This window comes from Centropristis striata, chromosome 3 (genome assembly GCF_030273125.1).
Source record: "Centropristis striata isolate RG_2023a ecotype Rhode Island chromosome 3, C.striata_1.0, whole genome shotgun sequence".
NCBI lineage: Eukaryota > Metazoa > Chordata > Actinopteri > Perciformes > Serranidae > Centropristis > Centropristis striata.
Genome location: NC_081519.1, coordinates 12,450,177 through 12,473,542, shown reverse-complemented (window position 1 = coordinate 12,473,542; position 23,366 = coordinate 12,450,177). Strand labels below are relative to the sequence as shown.

The following is a 23,366-nucleotide window of genomic DNA, read 5'->3' as shown; positions in this document are numbered from 1 at the left end:
ATATTGAATGTCTTCACTAAACTACAGATTCAACACCCCAGTGCTTTAAGTGAAATATCTCTTAGGCCCAGTGGCAAGTATCTTTTGACGTGGGACTGTGGGCTTGGCGTAGGCACTTGGCCTACATTTTTTCACCATCCTCCCAGAATTGGGCAGTGAAATGCAATCTAAGCCGTCCCAAACTTAACATTTTTGTATTACTACATTATCAGTTGTTAAAGCTGTTGTTGATGTTTGACTTTGTTATGTTTTCAGTGAAGTTTTTTATGTCTACAAAGTAGCATTTGGTCTCATTAACAGACATATATTACATATATGTGCATTCATGAATGCTTGGAACAGTAGCTTTGGTCAATGCCACATGTTATAATTTGATTTGTTTAATTGGATATTGTACAGCATATGTATTTAATTTGTAAGTTTAAAAATGGACAGTCAACTGTCAGCAATGTGTAGACTAGTCCTCTGAATTTAGTTTGTATATGTGAAGTTAATTTATAAAGTTGAATTCATCCTCATCGTCCTTTGGTGTTCTTCTAATTTATTTAATGAAACGCAGAAAAATGTTTTGGGATGTTATTTCTCTTTCGTTAGCCACCAAAAAAAAAAAAAAAAAGGCTATGGACCAAACTGTTGCTCAAAAGTGGAGGTCTGAACTGAACCATGCATTTAGAGAATCTCTCATCCATCAGACATTCATCCACCATGCTGAACACCACACCCTCATTTTCCACTGTGCTTCATACAGGGCACACTGCTCCCTGCATTGGCACATACATTATGAGGAGCAGAAATAAATATGGATGCAGTTCCTGGGGATACTGGGTTGGAATGAGGTGATGATCAAAAAATCCCCCCTGCAGTATGTTAAACAGAGGTTACAATATGTTACAACTCTTTAACACAGATGCTGTATCTGTGGGGATCTGCAATGGGCCAGAAATTATACATCTCCTGAGGCTATGGTTATAGTGTTTTAACTTATATAATCCGTCACATTTTCTTGTTCTGCCTCTCCATCTCTTTTACCTCTTCAAACCTCTTTATTTTACCCTTAAATGTTGTAAAATGTAGAGCTATTTCCGTCCGTCATGACAGTATGAGTTCCAACATTTCACCGAAGATATGAATCTTAAATGCTTAGTGAAATATTCATAGATGCCAAGTTTTATGGTTGCACAATTAGATCAGATAGAAATGTTTTAGACGTCTAATGTATCTTTTTCTATTTCCCCACAATGACATTTCTGGTATCTATGAAGCTTTGAGATCTTAGCTAGAATATAAAGTTATTTGTCTGAACAACTTTTGGCTGCACAGCATGATTTTTATATCATCACAGGCACAATGCGAGTGTCCACATGTGGTTTCCCTCATTAGATAGTAGAAAGTGAATCTGAACTGACAGTGCTCGGACCTGTATGCGATCCTGAAATGATCAGATGATAAGTTGCTGCAGCGAGTCAACCGTACTGTAACCTCATCCAGAATTTGTAGCAAAACTCTGAAACACAAACATCCTGTTGTATGGTCAACAAATTTTATTTCTTTGGCCCATTCTAAAAACAATATCCATAAACACCATCTGTGTTCAATGCATTGTAGCCTTTACAAGATAAAGCAATTTGCCAAAATTGGTTAGCATAAGTGTCTATAAAATGAGGTTGCCATAAGTCGTTTTTGTGATATTGCAACAACAGCAGGAAGTGTTCATCATCAGTTAGTGCCTTCTAGAGTTGCAGTCTTGCTCAGCACCCATTCACCTTTAAGCTTCCCAAAACATACTGATTAGCATTTGGTCCTTTTTAATGGCAGGCGATAATAACCATCTCTGATAGGCTCCACAAAGCACTCCCCCATGGTGCTTCTGCTTTCCTGCCTCTTACTCCGCTCGGTCACAGTGTGCAATTTGTGGCCTGAAGATCAGTAAAAGCCACCGGGAGGCTAAACGCTCTGCCGTCTTTTATTCTTGATCACCATTTCAGACAAAGGCTGCAGAGTGGAATGGATTGGGTGACCTGTGGGTGGGATCCTGGCAATGAGACAAACCCAAACACTAGTGCAGCTGGAAGGCAATTCCCTGACCAACATGGTGCAGTGTATTGAACGGACTGTGTGCACTGCGTGTGACTTATGAAGGGTTGTTCTTCTTTTGCTGAGCTTTTGCTATGAAAACATGCATGTATTGTACTGACATACAAAGCTTGTCTATAGAGGAAGCCAGAACGTCACACACAGTATAGAGCAAAGGGGCAGTTTGATGTGCACTATTAAGTAAGCTACCAGCTGTTTCCAGATGGCTGTGAAGGATGGTGAGTCTTTGAGGGAATTGTAGTAAAAGTGCAAACTTTTGCAATGGAGCTTCAGTTTTGAGAAATCGTCATCCAATGTATGTGTATCCTCTGGAGAGGTTTTGAAACAGATGGGTGTCTATATGAGTAAAGTTAATTGCTATCTTTTCTGACCCACCTTTATCCAATGTGGAGTCATGAAAGCCCCAATCTCAGAACCCATCAACTATCACTCTGACGACAATTAAGCCTCTGGGGGCAAGAGCCAATATTTGTGGGGTTGCAGGAGTAACCAAGACTTCCTCCTCCGTGCATCATTGTTTACAGTCCAATTAGCAAATTGAGACACGAGAATGGAGTTGGGGTTGACAGCTACAATGTTTCTCTGCTTATAAATGCAGATAACTGCATTTAAAAAGCAACTAAAAACCTAAATAGTTGTCAGACGATGGCCAAATCGTTCCCAGATTACATTTAGTCAAATGTGTTCCGCCTCTTTTGCTCAAATGGACTACAAATGGAAATTAGAATAACTTCCAAACCAAAATCTTGTCGGCTCCCTATAGATACTGGATTCATATTCATTTATCTGTTTATAAAGGCTATAAAGGGCCTTATTGGCAGCCAGCTGACAGCAAATAACAAAGCTCAGGAGAGTGAAAAACACTTTCTATTACTGACCTTAAAAAGAATAATGCTAATTGTGTGATATTGAGCTTCTTATTACCAGCACTCAATTTTCTTGCGTAGGCAGACGATGCTCTGCACTCTGTTTGATGGGGTTATTGATGGTAGTTCACAGCATTACACAGCTGGGTAAGCCTACTCCCTGACCTCGCTATTGTTCTTCAAGCGTTAATGAACACAATGCTTCAACAGGAAATGAATTACTGTCTGAAAGTCTTCAGCTAAAAGGTGATGCCGGCACAGCATGTTGTAAAGTGAACTGCCCGTCTCCTGCACATGAACTCATCACTGTTAATGACGAGGTCCACAAGGGCAGCGTCATCTGCAAATGGCAATAATCTAACTGATGAGTGGCAGGATGTAAAATGATTTGTGTTGCAGGAGTTGAGGCGGTAAACACATTTTGTTGTGAGATAAGATCGAGTGAGAGGTATATGTCCAGTTCTAACTGAATAAATTGCTTTCAGTCTGTCAGGAAGTGCCGGTACGTTGAAGCATGATGTACCCTTGGGCAATTTTCTATGGTACAGTTCTGTACAAAAACTCTTCAGTGTGAATCTGTACTTCTTAAAATGGTTCAAGAGCAAGAAGTGTTCTGGTGTCCAGAGATCAAATCCAGGCTAAAGCGGTTTGTGTTACAAAGTGATTCTACTCATAGACAAACAATGGAGCTGAGACTTTAATATTTAAAGGCAGCACACAAGAAATAGAGCCTCATTATATCTGAGCTAAATGTTGCTCACCTCAAGTGGAAATGGTTGCAAGAAACCATTGATGTGATTATCTATAGTTTTCGCATTCCAATAAATTGGAAAATAGAAAGGCTTCACCAGACCACTTGACTCGCTTTCTTATAATAAAGCGAAATAGAAACTCTCAGAGAGACTTTTTGGCGATAATAGTAATCAGTCTAACTTTGGTTCCTACACATTCAATGTGCCCAGTTTGTTGTGTCCTGTTGGGTTATTCAGTGTGCTTATTGCAGCTATTTGGACAGCTATTGTGGACATTTGCAATGTGGTAACAATGGCAAATGAAATATGCATTTACAGATTTACATATATATTGCACAGCTTTTGTTAAAGTAATACCTTATTCACAGATGCTCACTGAAACAGGGACAGACAAAACATCTGTGCATTTTCTATCCTGTGCTGAAATTAGACACTGAAAATGGAGTAAAGCTACAGTCACAATTTTGTACTTTAGTTTTGATCTCCTAGAATAACAAGTGTCAGAAAAAAAGATTTTTATATGAATATCTCCAGGATAAAATTGTACAATTGCAACTTCTACAAAACTTTAAACCCTTCAAGAGCTGCCGTGCTGTGCCGTCCTTTAAATTGCTCGATTCTTTCTTCAACCTTTTCGTCTTTCTCCATCAGTTCAAACCTCTCATTTTTCTCTGTTAATGACTGGTGAATTCTGCCGGCTTTTGCAGAGACTGAATCAATGACGGGCTATTCTTAACTGTGGATCCCTTCGGTAGAGTGCTCTTCTGGAAGGCCTCCAGCACAATGTCACACTCAAAAAGTCTGATTATGTACAATGGCTGCTGGCACTGGGCACAAGCCACGCTGTGCTACTCAAACCCTTGTTTGCTTATTACCAGTTACAGGTTAAGTTTTGTAGTTCTAACTTTGAGTGTTACTTTGCAGAAAATTGAGATAACATGTTGTGCAAATGTTCATGGTTCCTAGAAAATAAATCCCAATGACTTTATTTATCCCCTGACTTTTAATGTAGCGCCACCATTAGGCTGACATTTGAGGTTTTCCTCAAAATTTTGGTACGAACTGCCATGAAATTTGGTGCAATCATTCATGTGTCACTTATCAACCATCATTCCAAAGGTTCTGTTATAGAAATGTCTCTGCTGCTGGTGAAGAATGAAATAGAGACTTATTCCTACCAACAAGGTTTTTATTTTCTTAGCAAAGAAAAGGTCAATCAACACGTGAGTGATCACAGATGAAGAAAGACCCTGAACTGGGGGAAATCTATATATTTATACCTGAGGAACACCCCTAGGGTATGGTTCACATCCCTTTGTCTGCTGGAGGCATTGGCACCGATCCCCTCGGGTGTGTTTCACACCTGGGGTATCCTGCAGGATCTTGTATTTAGGTGCAGAGTTAAGTCTGGACATCACAATTTAAAACACAAAAAAACCTAATGTTTGTATTAGAAAGGGAGAGGTTGGGCATCTCAAGTGGCAGAGACAAGGAGATTTAAATTACTATTACAGTTCTGTTTGTCCAATACCTTGGTTTAAGACTTAATACCTGCGAAACTGATGACATTAAATACGCTTTGTTAAATAAGTGATGGTCACTCACAAACTGACAGCGCAAACTAAATAAATTGGTTGCAAAATTAGATCTTAGTGGTACATGCAGCCATATAATGCACACTGGGAAGGGAACAGAGTAGCTTCCAAATGAGCCCAGTAGTTACCATCCTTTCAATCCTCCCTCCTTTTCGCGTCCTTCTCATATCCCCCTCGGCAAAATTAATTTAGCCGTTTCTTTATTCACAGCAGGTTTATTAGTTTTCTTTAGTCTTTGACTCCCTGAAGATTTCTTTAATTACAGATTCTCCCCACTGTGAACAAAGTGGTGTGTGGTTGCATGTGTGTGCCAATATGTCAGTGGGTCTTTATGCTTTGAGCGATTTTGGTGCAAGTGTTATTTCTAGGTTTACATGTTCCTATGGGCGATAATATGTCTGTCAGTGTTCGTGTGTGTGCGCACTCTGTCAATATACAACTCTCTTTTGTTTAATATGGGAGGTTCAAAAGAGCTTGTGTGTGTAACCATTGGGTCTTTGAAGCACTGTGTTAATGGATAGGTTATATTATGCATGCGCTGCTGCTTTTACTCTTCTACTTCTACTAAGTAATGCAAGAAGAGCTTTCTAATTTGCCCAGGTGCAGTTCAAAGAATAAGACAGCCTGATAGATTTATTAGATTACGTTTGAGGTTTTAGCAATATTTAGGAGCAGTACCTTGTGTGGCACCCTCAGCAGGTCTATCCCCCGCAACTGTGACAAATTATTAATCAAGTCTTAGTTGTTGTTTTTTTATGTTGCAAATCAATAGTAAGGTGCAAATAAGATCCTATTCCATCATATTCAGCTCTTTCTTCCAATATTTTCTTAAGCAACAGGATGGGTGGGCTTTTTGGCGTGCACAGGCAAAAAAGACATCCAACAGCAGACAGATTGCAGTTTAACACCAACTGATTTGTTTTCCTTTCTGTGAGTCATCAGCTGAATTATGAATATTATGTTTACAAAATATTGTTGGTTGCAGAAAGTGAAAGATCCTGGGGATTGCTGCTTACACACAGATATACAGTATACACAGTATGCTATATCTGTAGAGTAAAGTAAGCAAACCAATAGACAATGAACAGAAAATCACACATCAAATATTTTGATAATTGATGTCTTTTTTCAAGCTGAAATGCAAAACATTACCTTATTCCATTCTCATGTCGTCTTCTGTGGTAATAAATTGAACATATTTTGGTTTTATACTGTAACACCAGGCTTTGGGAAGTGTTGATGGTCATATAATAATCATCACCAACTAATAAAAATAGTAGTGAAAATGTTTTTATTATCGATTTAAGTATTTAATGACAATTAAAGGTGTAGGGGTATCTGGTTGCAGATACAAATCGCCTCCAGCAGGGGACACCCTGGATGTAATGGGTGTCTGCTTATTTAGATCAATTTTGCTATCAGAAATTGACTATATTAATATTCATACTTTAAATAAATTAAAGTTACTGTCGGGCACCACTTCTTTACTTAGAAAGAGGAAAGATGGCAAATCATAGTAAATCAGTCTTGGAGTTCTTTTCATAGCAGAGGTTTAGCGAATCACTCATTCATGTGCAACATTAAAAGGAGAAGCGTATTAATCCAAAAAGATATTTATTCTAAAACAAAGTAAAGCAAGCAAAACACACAATAGCTAAATTAAAATACTATTTACAGTGGAAATGTGGGTGAAAGATTAGGTGTAACAAGATGGCTGACCAAGGGCGGTCATTGAAGCAAATCAAAATGGCGGAAGCCCTTTTGTTCTTGGAGAACAATAGACCTTGCGGCCTTGAAAGTCTATGTGTTGTAGGAAGCCAAATTAAAGTACATTTTATGTGGATTAGTGTGTGAGCAAATCAAATGAGTTACAGTTAATTTACATGTAAACTTAAAGTCTGTAGAGCAAGATTAATCATATAACTTCAAATGATGTGGCTACACAAAATATCACAGCAAACATACTTAACAAACACGCAACAGATTAACACCATTGATTAAAGCAGAAATCCTTTTGAAGAAGAATCAGCTCCTGGTTGGGTTTCGGTGTGCTCAGAGTCATTCGCTGTTGTTGGCTCCAAAAGCTTGGTGAAGGTCTCGGATTATATTCTGTATAGATCACAGGCAGCAAACTTGGAGCGTGGTGGTGGGCCCAAGCTTGGTTTGGGGCCTTGCAGGCCTTCCCTTAGAGCTGGAGAGAGAGGGAAATTGTCTGATCTACCTCCTGGAAGATCAGACCAGGACAGCAGCCATGCTGTCCCTCTGAGGGAGTTGAGAAGAACAGCAAGAAGCGATGGCTGCAGAAGACTTTTGTGTCTCTACCTGGGATTTGTACTTCCTGGTAGAACCAGCCAATGAAGCCCCATAGTTATATGCAGATGGCCGTGGCCATGGTGATGGTGGGGGATGGGGGTCGTTTGTCTTTGTTTTAAGGGGAACAAAGAAACACCTCCATTTTGGAAGCATGAAATCAAGAAATTGTTGACACAATTCTCAATGCATTCAGTCCATAAATCCAAATGAAACTTGTGGGATACCTGTGACCCCTACAAAGGTATGATTGTCCATAGGTAATGGCAAAGGGAATTTATGTAGATTTATTAGTGGAAATAAATTAAAATCAAAGTAATTATTCACAACACTGGAGTTACGTCCAGTACCCTTGTCCTCCACAACATTACTTGGCAGCGCTGCAAGCTACTTGTTTCGTGGCTAATGGGACTGTCTGCATTAGCTGTGCTTGGCTTACAAATGGTTTATAAGACTAAATTTACATTGACAGTAACTGCAAATAACTTGTTGATGCTCTCCCAGTTGATAGACCCATCTGGGCTATTAGCTCCATTTGCTTTTAAAAATACATTTTTCTTTATCCATGGCTGTTAGTTGCCATCCAACTGTGGGCAAAGTGTTAACACAACACAATCTGCATGAAAACAATGAGGGGCATTGTCGAGTTAACACTAAACACATTTGATGATGATTTAGAGCTTTTGTAATTTAGGACTGCTAATATTCTCAGTAACATCCATTTAGTGCACCATCACATTGTTCAGATATAACTTGTGTACAGCATTAAAGTTTTTTCAGCGAACAAATGACCAGAAAACCTTGGGTTGTGGCTGAAAGCCCGTTCCTGTGGCTGTTCACCGTGGTGATTATTGTAGCCATAGCTGCTTTGCTCTGCAGCCTCTGTATACCACAGCTTGTCAGCACAGCACAGATTCACTCATGCAACCCACTCTTTTTGTCTGGTGATTTTTTAAGCTTTTCAGTGGCCTTAAGATAACGGACTATTTCTGGGTAGGACCGATACGGAATTGATTCGTCTACAGGAGGTGAAGGAAGGACTGCATGGAGAAGGATGTAGATATGGAGTTACTTGTCTTTTAAAAGCTGTATTTTTGAGCCAGTGGCTGATGGAGTGCCAAATGTCCATAAGTAGGTACGTGAGTGCAAGTTGAGGTGTGGAAAAAACAGACCTCACACAGTCGCCCATGTGACCAGGATGGTCTCCAAACATGCCGATCAATGTGAGTCTCAAAGGTCTCCATACCTCTTACAACGCACCCACAAAGAGCAGAAAGCACTTATATACCCAGCTGGAGAACACTTTCTTCCATCTTTTGACATCAGCAGGTTAAGTGCAAAACCAGAGGCAATCAAGTCAAGTCTGTCAATCTTTTGTGGAAATTGTTCAAAAAAAGAAAAAAATGCAGCTGGAAATGAATGGTCGTACTTACGTATTGTCAAGGTTGCGCCTGCTTCAACACTTTAAAGTTAAAAGTTTGTATCTGGAGTTGTGCTTCAAGTCAGCATTGATTTTTAATACTTAACCAAGACTTCTTATTTCCTTAAACTAAATCAAGTGGTCTAATTTGCCTAACAAACAAACATAGAAACATGTATCATGCTTAAGTTACCAGGAACATATAAGATAACAACTGAAATACATTCACAGTATTAACAATGTACATTGCCAGTGAGCAATTTGCATTCAAAATATTTCAAAAATGTATTTCATCATCCAATCTAGTTTCATTTTTAAAAATTATTATTATTATTTTTATGCATGCGGCTGCTGTGGTCACATACTGAACGGAAGGTTGGTGGTTCGATCCCTGACCATGGCAGCCTACATGTCCAAGTAACCTTGAGCAAGATACTGAACCCCAAATGGCTCCCGATGCTGCGTCAGTGGTGTGTGAATTAATTCCCAATGGTGGCAGGTGACACCAGTTTGCCCTGGTAGCCTCAGCCACCAGTATGAATGTGTGTGTGTGAACGGGTGGATGAGTGTAGTGTGTATTGCAAAGCGCTTTGGATAAAACGCTATATAAGTGCACTCCATTTACCATGTAATTTTATAGGAGACAGAGCTACCTTCATCAAAATGAGTGGGATATATCTCATTTTGATGCTGTCAATGTATTTAACTGCACTTCAATAAAACAAATACTAACTAGCTAACTATCTGGATGCCCCCTATTGGGCAGCTGAGTGACCATAACATGCATGCATGCACTAAAGTGACTATATGCTCGTGTTTTGTGATACCCTGACAATGTGATTCTGGCATTGGCAGGAGGTGGAAGTTATGGAGACGGTTCTATGTGAAGGAAAGTACTTTTAAGTAAAACTCTGATTCAAAAAAATATCCCAAGCATGAAGTAAACGGTCAGGAAAGAAACTATTTTCTATAAGTCCATTTGGTCTGAAAGCAGCATTAGATTCCAACAGTGTCTCCCTATGTGGAACACTTTCAAACTAATAAGGCACATCCATCTAACTGTGAAACACAGCTGATGAATGAGGCAATTAACACACATGCAAACTTCACAGTCCTCTAGTGAGACATGCTGGTCTGGGAGATCTGACACTGTTGTAAATCAAAGGTGATACATTGGGGAAATATGCAAAATGCTTTAATATCGTTTAATAACAGCCATAGGCCTTAAGTGGGAGCATATTTAATCTCTACATGGTATCATATTGACAAAAAGGTGGAAAGGGTTTTGCCTGGATATAATTTTTCACTCAACAATAGACTACAATCACAAAAAAGTACATAAGCATAACCAACCAACCAGCCAGGTGTAGACAACAGACAGCTCCAGACAAACAAAGTCAGGCACAGTTTAAAGCTAATGTGTACTGACACATTGGGACCTGGACCCACTGTAGCGACAGACAGAAGAGGCCTTTGGTCAGAGCATCACCAGTCTGTGACAGCATGATATGAGGACAGAGGTTCACGAATGTAAGTAGGGGCCAGATCGTGCTCTGTAAACAAAAAAAACAACCTTTTCAACTCAGTTCTATGACTAAGATGAAGCCGGCGAAGGGAGGAGAGAGTTGGTATAATACCGTCTCTTTCATAATAAAGTTAAAAGCCTTGGCGCAGCATTCTGAACAAGCTGGAGACAGAATTAAGAGGTCTGAGTGATATAAAGCATAAAGAGTTGCAGTAATGACAGCTGCTTGGATATGAAGATGTTGACTTTCTCCAAGTCAGACACACATGTAAGGTCCTCCTGACTGAAGCTGGATTTACCATTCACTCCTAAGACTGACAGCAAGCCATCCCTACAGTGCTGCACTTGGTTACACCAGCTATGGAAAAGTTCAAACCTAGCCCGATTTCAACATAATTTCTTACTTAAGTCAGAGTTTAGGCACTACCAACATTTTAAGGGTTTCACCAGATCAAATAGTTCCAAAGTATGAATAGGTTAACAACTTAAATCTTACCTGTAGCCCTTAATAGGTGGCAAGTCCTCTGTAAAACAGGCTAGCACTGTCATGGAGCCTCATTTTGAAAGGTGGGATAACGAGCGAATTATACCAGCTGTTGCTAGCTCACTAGATTGAGTTAGCAGTCAGCAGTTTGAAAAGTTTTATCTCCCTCAGTTAACTCTTTATTGAATAAATATATCCTGAAATAAAATTATATTGGTGCAGTAAAGAATCCACTGCATAGAAAATACAATAAGCTAGTAAAACAGTTATAAATGATTAACACAGTTGGCTAGCGTGTTAGCAATTAGCTCACCAGCTACAGCCTTCTGGTGTGACTGGGCCTTTAGTGTTGTGCCCTGATTTTCTTTCATGCATGTGTATAAAGTATGTCCAGTTAGGGCATTTATTAACTTTATGATAGTTGTGTGGCTATAACACCAGGTAAAGTTGGGTGTCATCAACAAAATGCTGAATAGAAATCTTTACCTTCTTTTCCTTTTATACATACAGCTGTGGCTCAGTTGGTAGATCGGTTGTCCACTGATCAGAAGGTTGGTGGTTCGATCCCTGACCATGGCAGACTACATGTCGAAGTTTGCTTGGGCAAGATACTGAACCCCAAATTGCTCCTAATGCTGCGTTCATCGGTGTACGAATGAATTCCCAATGTTGGCAGGTGGCACCGTTTAGGGTAGCCTCTGCCACTAGTATGAATGAGTGTGTGAACAGGTGAATGAGCGCAGTCTGTAGTGTAAAGCGATTTGAGTGGTTGCAAAGTGACTAGAAATGTGCTTTATAAGTGCAGGTCCATTTACCCTTTTCCACTTTCACTTTTTATGTCCTAAAATATGGATTCCATTTCATGGGCATTACAAATCAATCTCACCTGTCACTTTGAGTGGACTGAGGAGATTTAGTTTTATTTTACAGGCTACCAGAACTTTAAATACCACAGACATAAAAAAAACATTCTGGCGGTAAAGTAATTGGCCATTCCTCATCTGTGGTGATAAGCAAGCGCTGAGCTTTTGATGGCTGTCTGATTCTAAAATCTTGCCATCTCTTTTTTCATTTGAAATAGATTTTTATCAAAATAATTGTATTGAAATGGATTAAAAGCAGATGTAAATAAGAAGCATATAACCTTAATCTGCATATATCAGTAGCTCACAACTTGGAGGTCAGGATCTTTGACGCTGAACACAGAAGTGATTATTTTGGGGGTTCATGGTAATACTGCAACACAGGGATGTCAAGTTTCACACATACTGGCACTGTTAAAATAACACAAAACAATCATAGCATAGCACAAGATACAGAAAATAATATGTTTGCAAAGGGGCATTAAAATGTAAAGTAGTGGACAGAGCCTTATTGGAACATGCAGAAGATGTGTGATTACCAAAAATGTGGAGTTGAGTAAGACATTAAATGTGTAGAAATTGTGGTAAAACAGCTACTGTAACAGGCTTATGAACTCATAAGCTGAAGTTATGCGGTTGGATGATCTTTCTCAGCTGAGGTTAAAGGCTTTCTGTGATCTGAAGAAGCAAAGGGATGATGGATTGATGTGTCACTACCGCTCTGTGTAAGAGTTCTTATAATCAAGACAAGAGGAGAGGTAATAAGAGCATCAATGACATTCTCTCTGCGAGACAGAGAGTAATATGAGCCCTTATTAGGGATGTTAATTTTTAATCTTTTTCTGACCGATAGCTGACCCTTGTTAACCATCATAATCTTGGCGTCATAAAAAATAATAAACAGGCCAGTCCTCAGTACAGCAGACAGCTTGTCTACTGTTTTTTATTCAGAAATAGCAACAGGTCGACTCTCAGTGGAACGCCAGACAGATGCAAACTCAATTTGAGTTCCGTGATTGCAACTGTATGTGCGTCCAAAGCTGTCCCCGGACGGCACTGGGATGGGAGTATGTCTTTTCCAGCTGGTTGCTGGTGTGTTGATTGAGAGTCCTGTGGCGGAGAATACCCGCTCAGATGGTACTGATGTTGCAGAGGCACCACCTCAATACAGTGTCCAGCCTCGGGAAGCACTTCTCATGACCTCATACTGGTGTCCACTGGTGCCCACCTGAGTCATCAGCTTGTTGAGGGCATTGCCTGGGCCGGGTGGTATCATGTGACTTCAGCTGTCTCTCCCCCAGTCACCCCCATGAGTTGGATTTAAGAAATAGATTGTATGCCTATTTCTTCAACCTTGCAACCATGTCCCAGTGTCGGATAACTTAATAATTATTAACATCCCTAGCTGTGATGATATGTGCTTTTAAATTCTAGGGACAAGAAGTGAAACATGTTCACCAATAAATGGAAAACCAATTTGTCCACCTATTCAGTCATGAATATGAATTGACCCCATATCATGTTTGACAGCTTAAAGGACTACGGGCATCAGTATCTAAAACTGCTTGTGATAAATCTGTCCTAACAGGGTAGTCAGCAATATACAATGTTACCATTAAAATTTAGGATATAAGTTGCACAACATATTAGGAACATGTCAGCTAAAAAAAAGTTAACAATAGAGCAGTTAAAGTAAACTCCTCAGAGGTGTCTAAGGTTGAGTAATATTAAATATTGTAATTCAATAAAAAGAAAAATCCTGAGTGAGACTGTGAATGTCAAGAAATGTCAAGGATAAGCTACATGAAATTGACTTGTTGTTGAGTATAATCAGAAGGACTACTTCTGACATTAACATGCCTTTCTTCTTGCAGCAGCCTTTAATAATCACTTAAGAGCCAAGAGTGGACAAACAGAAGATGTATTCTCTTTTAATGTGTGTTAAGCTCTTATTGTTGTCTCCCTTTACTCCACAGAGGGATCCAAGGGAAGAAATGTGGCACTATCATCCTGTCCGCAGAGGAGCTGAGCAATTGTCGAGTGAGTAAGCCATAATAATCTCCCCTGCCAAACACACATTAGCAGGCAAACATCTGTCAGCGAAGCCTGGTTAAACAGTCTTCGCACATAAAGTGGATTCAGCAGGATTGAAGCTTAGAGGGGCAAATAGGTGCAGGCTCACAGATAGAGACAAGAGAAACTTTATGGTTGACTTTGTTTTGCCCACTTTGATAACTTTTTTAATACTCTTTCTCGTTCTTTGGGTATTATGTTACAGGTCATTAAAAAAAAAAACAACCAATCACATATTGTGCTTATGCTGCTCAAAACTAGCTTGTTATGTCTCCTGTCCTTTCTTGAACCTACATGAACCCGACACCTACACACTCAGCCACAAACACAGCAGGTCCACCTCCTTTTATGATCCTGCTGTGGTGAAAGTGCCCTGAGTGTCATCGCTATCCATGCCAGCTAAAAATGGATGATGTGACAGTGATAGTCTATCTGTCTCTGTCCCTTGTGTTCCCATACTGCTGCCAAGTGTATCAAAAAGAATCTGGCTTGGAGGAGCCAGGCTAAAATCAAAGGTGTACATAACCTTTGAAGAGAAAATGTTTTTATTCTTCAAAGTAATATATCAAATTAAAAGTCTTTAATATCATAGTGGCACTGGCATAAAAAATGCATCTACACACTTATATGGACATCTACTGTATCTGGACACTAAGCTAATGTGTACAGTAATGTTGTAACCTCACATTACAACAACGTTCAATGCGCTGTTGTCATTTTTACTATGATTGTTTTGACCAGAAACATTACCAACAATAACAACAGTTCGTTGAAAGTTCAAATGCTTATAAACGTGACATTATGATGGACATGATAATATCTATTTATCGTTTATCGTATCTATGCCCGCTGGAACGCTAAATATTGGTACTTGGTGGCAATGAATCGATATAATATTGCCGCTCAAAATATTGCGATATAACGCTGTATCGATTTTTTTTCTCCCATCTCTAGTGTTTATCTATATATATATATTTATGTATTGCAAATATGCATCCTATACAGTCTTTAGAAGTGTATGATTTAACTTTTTTATCTTGATCTAGTGTTGAAAAGGTAAATAAGCAGTAAACATACAAAAGCACACAGGCCTCTCAGAATATAACAGACAGCTCTCACTCTGTGGAGTCATAAGGTGAGTGCTGAATGTCCAACACTGTAAAGCTTTGGATGCTTCAGCGGGCTCCCAGCACGCAGATTACAAGAGGCTATTGAAAGGTAAGAAAGTGCAGCAGAGTAAATGGAACAAAGAGAGAGAGAGACAGGCAGAGTAAAGGAGAATGAAAAACTGCACTATGAAAATGAAAGAGCAAACAAGCAGTGATGAGATGAAGAGAAACAGATCTATGAGTGTGTTTGTGTAGAAGAGAGAGAGAGAAAAAAAGAATCAGATAGATAGAAACAGATATAAAGACACTGAAGTAAATCAATAGAGTATTATTTCACGCCCGGCCTGTACGGTAGCAGCCCTCAGCTATAACAGCAGCTCGGCTGATGATAGTGTGAGACAGAGTGTTAGTTAATTAAAACGCAACCTTGTCCCGTGTAGCTTATGACACACAAATAGAGGCAAGCACATGCACCGACACACAACATACACATACACACAAACATGCACACTTTGGTACTTGTTAGGGCGACGGGGCAATCGCACCGAGCACTATTGTTATACTGTGGATTTTTTCTTCTTCCTCTTCCGGACGCAATTTCGTCCCACTACTAGTCCTACAACTTGAAGAGTTGCAGGACAAATTATATATCAAAACGTGCGGTTTGATCAGGATCGGTGTGCTATTACTTTTCTCTATGGAATACGAAATTTTTGCGACGTAAGTCAACCTGACTGAGCGAAGCCGCTGCTAATTCATGTTAGCATTAACTGGAGCATTAACTGGGATGTTAATTTTGGCTAGCAAAAAAACAAAATGTATGTTACTTACATCAGAAAACTGAACAGCGACTCCTTGGAGTGTCTATTAGCCCAACCAAATGCTGAGCAAGACATTTTTATTGACCAAAACATTCAAATAAACTGTCATTAAGTGAAATTACAGTGTGAAAGGGTCAAAGTTATGAGACCAAACTGGTAAACGTCCTTTTTATATCTATATAACGTTATATATGACTTTATTGACACGTTGCTGTGGATACACATTGCTCTGCTTCTCTCCTGATGACGGCTTGCCATGTTAGTGACCTGTCAATCAAAGGTAGCCACGCCCCAAATCATACGATTCTTTACCTTCTATTTTCTTCTAAACAGGACCTTTATTTGAACTATAAACATGAAATTGTCTTGAAGATTTTTTACTAGGGATTGAGACCATAGTGTTGTCCTAAAAAAAAAATTCTGAGGAAATAAATCAAGTGAGAAATTTTTTGAGAAAAATTTTGCATTGAAATGAATGGACAGATTTTTTTTGCAGCCAAACTTAGCACCCGGCGCTGGAATTTTCGGAAGAATGCAGCTTAAGGCACTTCCTAGTTTGCCTCACTGCTCAGACCCGGAAGTTGCCGCGACACAGCCCCAAATGAAAGCTGATATTGCTCTGTAACTGCTGGCAGTGTCAATAATAAACTATATACTATAAAGTCACCATATTATTTCATAAGGCAGGATATCAATGTTGTGTTAAACAGCTTGTTTCTGAAGCCTCAGCTTTACAGTAAGCATTTATATCCTGACTAAATGACAAACACCATATTCAACAACAACATATTTATTTTTTCCCCCCAACACTTTGCTGAAGCTTTGGGATCCTCAAAGCTTTGCTGAAATTCAACCTGACGCATTTAGCATCGTTGGAAAATTCTGAATTTAAAATTAAGCATTTTGCAGACAGGCTTGTCTGCAGAGAGTTTGTAATGATGGACCTGCTGGTGGGTCCGGCTGGGTTCAAGAGGTTAACACGCACTTAGCATTCATGAACTGACATTATTCATCAGTTTCCATTCATGATGCAGTCTCAAGAGGAGCATGTGTAACTGCTGTAAATATTATACTTTGGACATGCTCATTATTAAATCTTCAGCTTAAAGCACAGACAGTCGTCTGGTGGCAACCTCAGGTGTTTGCTTTTTTTCTGAACTGTCTAATTTAAAACTTATTTGTGACGTTCTACCAGTTTGAAATAAGACTTTGCATCAAACAACCCTGGTTATTGCTTTTAATAACTTCAGGATGAATTGAAAACTTTTTATAGCAGTATTTAATATATTATAAACCTTGGGTGACAAGAAGATGAATACTCCACTTTTAATTTGGCATTGGGGACTCCAGTTTTTATTGATATGAGTTGGCAGGTTTATTCTTAAGACATTATAAAACTACAAAGTGTAAAGAAGTCTGAGGAGAGAGACACTTTAATTGCTTAGATAACATTTGTCTCACTTCAGGAGTTGAACATCATTAGAATAATCACCAAAGGAAGAGCAGCTTAAGTTAAACTGAGGTCATAACACAACAGTTATCATCTGATAATTAGCTCTGCTGGAACAGAAGGTCACCGTGCCCTTTTTCAACTTCCCCACAATCTCAACTTACACAGGAAACTTGCTGGAGAAAACATAAGCAGTTCATTTTTTTGTGGTAATGGAGATATCATGTGGAGACAGTGAATTGCTGTAAACAAGGGCTCAAATATACATTCAATAGTGGGTGAAAGGCAGCCCTCTGCCTTGCATATTTTCTCATGGGCCTGAAAGGCTGTGGAACCAAAGTTCACGAGCTCAAGTTTCCCCTAGAAACACTTAGCTGTGCACTGTTAACAACAATCAAATTGGTATGCGAGTATGTCACATAATGGTGAGCAAAGATGAAACAAGCCTGCTGGATTTAACGTTTTCATGATTCTGTACAAAAAGAAATGCACTAGAAATTGTAGCTTTCCTGCAAAATCTTGTCTGGTGAGGTTGTGTAACAACCACGCCGGTCTCTAAAGAGTGACCTGGTGGGGCAGTAAAAGGATCAAACAAACCCCGGCTTTTGACCAGGAGTCCTGTGTTTGTGTCCCGTTGAACGTTATAAACGGGAGTCGTTCTTTTTATAACCCTAACCCTGTTCTGTTTTCAGTCATTTTTACAGTTCCGTTTCACAATGTTAACTACATGTTTAAAACATCAACTGGTCAGGAGGAAAAAACAAACTTGCGAAAAACCCAACTCAGAGACAGAGGGTATCAGGCATTATTTTCATTCTGATGTAATGTATAGGTGTAGAGATCTTTTAAAAGACATACACATACACACAAATATACCTACACAAGAAGTTATAGATCTTGTTGTACTGGCTTCGATTTCCGAATAGTTGAAATGTGGGTTGGTTTTTTTTAAGGAGGAATTTCCGAACATGATCTTTGGCCCATCTTTAGAGCCCTGCTATAATCTGAATGCAAACTCAATATGAATATTGCAGCAAACATCACGTGATACTACCCTGCACTCTCGACATGACCCCCCTACTGACTTTATTTAATAATTTCTCAGTGTAATACCAACAGTTACAACAAATTCAGCAAACAAATGTAGTGCATGAGGAAATTGAAACTAATTTCCACAACAGTTTTGTTTTGATAAATCTGCACCATATGGACAAAATACCAAGAGACCTTGAGGAACAGAGCTGGTAATTAGGAAAAGATTGTTATCCCATTTGATCAGGTTTATGAGGCGTGCAGTAAAGTGATCAATGTAAGTATACTGAAACATTCCTCCAACTCCATGTGCTGGTTATTAAAAGTTTTGGCAGTTATCTAAACATTTTTATCTTCTATCACAATATTGGCTTATGTAAACTTGATTAACTTCTACTTGTGAACACTATTGACACACATTTGAAGCAACTCATTTCCAGGGCTGGCTACAGCTATTTGATAATAAAATATTTTTTGTTGCTTTCAAAATAGAGGTTTGCTGCAGTCAACCTTGACCCTGCAGGACTCCTGAGAAATACAACTTGTTTAGTGGAAACAGTTAAGCCCATCTCAAAATACCATCTCAAATTTATTACCATACTGACTGCTTGCTTTCACCCACACAGAGTTATAATAATACTAGAGTAATTATATAAATTCATCTTATTGAAACAACTGGATCACAGTCCAGCTGCAGATTTATACAGCAATGTAATCTAATGCTGGTCCATGAGGGAATTAGTTTTTTTCTTTTTTCTAACATATTTGAAAAAGGGTATATAAGGAGAGTAGTGTGGGAGCAGACCGGCATGATTTTGCCTGAAGCATCTCTGTGTTCCCTCTCGCTTCGAGATAAAGCTCCATCACAGGAACAAGCTGATACAACCCCAAAAGGATTTTCATTTCGCTTAATTTGCACAAATTTAACCACTGGACTGTTTTGCAGTGTGTGTTTTTTGGCCACCAACAGCCAGTGGAGATGTTCCACGACTGACAGTATCTGTGTTGAGTGTATGTATATGGTTCTCTTCCTTCCCGGCCCTCTACTTTTGATCCTTTGATTGCACATTTATGTCATCACGAAAACCAGAAATTTGATCAAATGTTCTAAATCGTTGCACACGACAGATCTGACTCACTTCCTGTGCTTCCTTTCACTGCCTCCTTTGATGCCTCTAAATTTCACCTCGCATTGTGCAAAAAATCTGAAAGGCAGCTTTCAGCACATTTGCTACGGAGCAAACTGGAACATTTTTTTTCTTTTAGCATGTGCGTAGAACAAGTGGGATTAAAAAAAGAAAGAAAGAAATCTAATGTAGAAAATAGAAAACCTGGAGCAGCTGGGAGAGGAGCGATTAGAAGAAGCGGGTGGACAGTGGGAAGCTCAGACTGCTGCCGCTCCATTCCGGTCACGTACGTGTTTGGCAACCCTTAATAAATGCTACAAGACAACATGAAACACACATTTCGGATCCTGTGGCTTTAAATCAAGTAGGAGAAGTGAAGCTCTCTCAGGCAAGGAATTGCCTCTTCGTAGAACCACATGTACATGCATAATCACTGAGGAGCATGTTCTGCATGTTATCTTTGGTAAATTTGAGTGTGTATCCATGTGTACACTGAGAACACCACAGGGAACCACCACACAAACAGTGTTACTTATCATGTTAAGTCCACCTCCCCTTTTTTATTCCCCATCTTCATCACTTTGGCCTTTAATTGAGTCATTATCCTATCCCCGACACCCTTCCTCCCTTTCTTTTATCTTTTTTTTTCCTACATTCAACCCCAAGAGACACACACACTCTGGCACACAATAATTCCTGCCCATTCGATTGCAATGTAAATGCACTGGTTTGGCCCCCACCCTATACTTTTCCTACCATCTTCTGCTCATTTCTTCTCTGTTAATTAGTGCATCTATAGCTCTTTCTGCAGAGAGACACACACCCTCTCCTGTCACAAACACTCCTCCATTACTCTCCTGAGAGCGTGAATGAGTCTCTATCTAGCCTGGCCCCCCTCTTTAAATATTGATACTCTGATTCCCTCCATATTAGCAAATGGCTGTTGATCACAGACCTTTGCAAGAGTGTGTGTTCGTGCTTCGGAACCTTAATGAGGCAGGAGCAGATGAATATTTAATATCCTCAACACATTCCATCACCATAAATGCTTTTATGTGCCTATTAGCCCCGCAGAGGTTTCCCAGTGTGTCCTCCCTCTCGCTGACTGAGAGCGGCAGCGTTGCCAAATTCCGCTTCTCTGAATACCAAAAACCTGAATTTACTTTGTGAGCAACTTGATCAGCATTTCATTCCTATAGAGGAACCCAGTGAACCCCTGTGTTTACAGTTAATGAGCTCAGTTTATGTTGGTGGATTGGTGCTTTAATCCACTTTGGCCCAGTTGGGTGTAGGAAGCGTCGCTAATTGAACCTTTAGACTGTTGTCACTTATCAAAATGATATATTATGAAGGTATTTTATGCAAATTCACTGTGGGGTTTAATTGTTTAAACACAGAGGGCAATTAATTTAGTAATTAGTTATTCAGTAATGGGCTTTGTTCAAGAAATTGCAGTTTGAATTATTATCTTTTTTCCATGATGTTGAAATTATATCAAGTATTATGGTTTTTATTCTCTTCTTGACAGTTTTAAAGATCGATTCAGTTTTATTGTTTTTCCCAATAATAATAATAATAATAATACATGAGCAGTCGTTAACATGACATGGTCCATGTGGGTGGTAAAGCAACAACATGACAAGTTAAACTCCATTAAGAACATTTCATTGAATCAATGCTAGAAAAAAAGAGAAACTGTAGGGTTGCAGAAGCATTAACTGTCCTTCAGGGCCACACTTGCATACTTGCTAAGAACCATTAAAGTGTTAGAAGCATGGACTGTATAAAAAAAGTGGATGCAGCCACCCTGACAACGCCCATTGATTTGTGGACTAGCATTTTGAATCCTCAAGGTTAATGGCATCTTGCTCTTTCAGAGCCAGAAGTGATTTGGATGATTGGGTGATGCGAAGTTATCAGGTAGTGGTAGCTCCCAAGGTGAATCTGCAACTTTCATGAACTCAAATCACACTGTGAAAGGGTCAGAGTTCTGAGATGACGACAAAGAGTTGCGGTGGTCGAAACCTGTCAATCACAAGGTAACCACGCCCTAAATAATAAAATTTTTATTGTCACTTTTATATGTTACTATAAATGGGACCACAATTTACTAAATGAACATCGTGTTGAATTAAAGAAGACTGCAAACTAGTGATTAAGACCTTTAATTTATTTGGAAAAAGTTTGCTGAGGTAATAAATCAAGTGAGAAGTTGCGTCATTTTCTCATAGACTTCTATATTGTAACAGTATTATTTGCAGCAGCTACTGGAGTCGCATCCCGCTGGTCATTAGAAAAAAATGGCAGGTTTAAGGCACTTTTGCATCGGCTTCACTTTTCAAACCTGGAGGTTTCCCTTTGGATTCAACAATGATGCAACATTTATCAACATCCATACATTTGAATTAGCAGCTCCATGTATTGTTATTGTTGTGGCATTAGTGACAAACACTGCATGGATGCACCATCAGTTGCACAATTAATTCATAATTTCACTCTAGGAATGTGTGTGCTTTATGTTAGAGAGCTTGCACATACTGTATGAAGGTAAGCAGATGGTTTGCATGCAGGAGTGTGTGTGTGTTTGGGGGGGGGGGGGGGGGGGGGTATCAGACAGGAAAACTGACATTGTTTTTAATATGTGACTGCAGGAAGGTGCTGTGATTTTTCTTTACTTTACTTTAGTTTACTGCATTGTATCTTGGAATTCAGCCTTGGGAGTGATGAAAATTTAATTCTGCGGATAGTTGAACCCTGGAGAAAACTGGATCTGGGCTGTTTGTTCCATCACTTTTATTAGTGGCAGGGACAAACATTCTTCAGAATGTGCATCTTCGGGTTTTTTTTTTTAAATGTATGCATGCTGCAAGAGCTTGAGCACTGCTTTCATGTGTGGAGAGACTACAATGTCACAATAAGTTCTTGTTGAAATATTTAAAAAAGCACCCACACGCACAAGCACACACATCCAGTATCTCGGGACAGAAGGCAGAAAGCAACAGAAATGCAATCTGTTGCTACAGTAAATATTTCTACCGTCACATATTCAAGCTTTCAACTGTTGTGTCAATCATGGACACCAACATACCCCAGGAGGATTAAAGGAGTGTTTTTAAGAGAGTGAGACAGAGTGGGTCCTCTGTGTGGGTGGGATGTGTCAAATGGCAGACGTGTGGTGTGTGTGTGTGTGTGTGTGTGTCCTCAGGGTGAGGGCTTGAATACAGATAAAGTTCCTCCCGCTGCCGGAGTGGAGTGGATGTGATCATGAGTGTGTCAGAGGGAAGTGCATACTGCACGGTGCCTGGCTGTGTGTGATAAAGACACAGAGAGGACACTGTGGTAAGATGCATACAAAAATTAAAATGGGCAGCGCCATATGTGTACAGAAACACTCCTGCTCTCACTCTAACACACAGTTTGTCACACATTCTTTTGCTGATTTGCCACTCGGCACACAGCCAGAACACAAGGTGCAAGCTGCAACATTAAAAAGCTATTAAGCTATCATTAGTGGCACGGTGGCTACCCAGTGTAAGGCCTAAGGCCCCCGACAGCAACAGCAATCTACTGTTATAGCATCGAACATACTGTAATGAACCCACTGTGTCTCAGAGATTAGCCACAGCCCATATGCCAGAGATAAGTCGAGCCCCTTCCCCGCACTGCTGCCACACAACGAGAGCCAACAACAGGGAGGGGTAATAGTAAACAAGTAGTACAAGCCTCCACAGCAGCCAAGTGATTTATATTTGTGGATTGTAGAAACGCTACATTTCATGATAAACAACTGGCGGAAAAAATGCACAATCAGGCTTATTTAGTGTGAAATAGAGGATGCACTGCAG

At 39.6% G+C, this 23,366-nt stretch overlaps 1 protein-coding gene across 1 annotated transcript in view; it reads left to right on the top strand.

The window, feature by feature from the left end:
* Window positions 1–23,366, top strand: part of cpne5b (copine Vb) — a 134,555-nt gene that overhangs the window by 75,590 nt on the left and 35,599 nt on the right. The window contains exon 7 of the mRNA XM_059328535.1: window positions 13,886–13,949. Within this exon, the coding sequence (XP_059184518.1) occupies window positions 13,886–13,949 (64 nt within the window). The remainder of the gene's footprint in view (window positions 1–13,885; window positions 13,950–23,366) is intronic.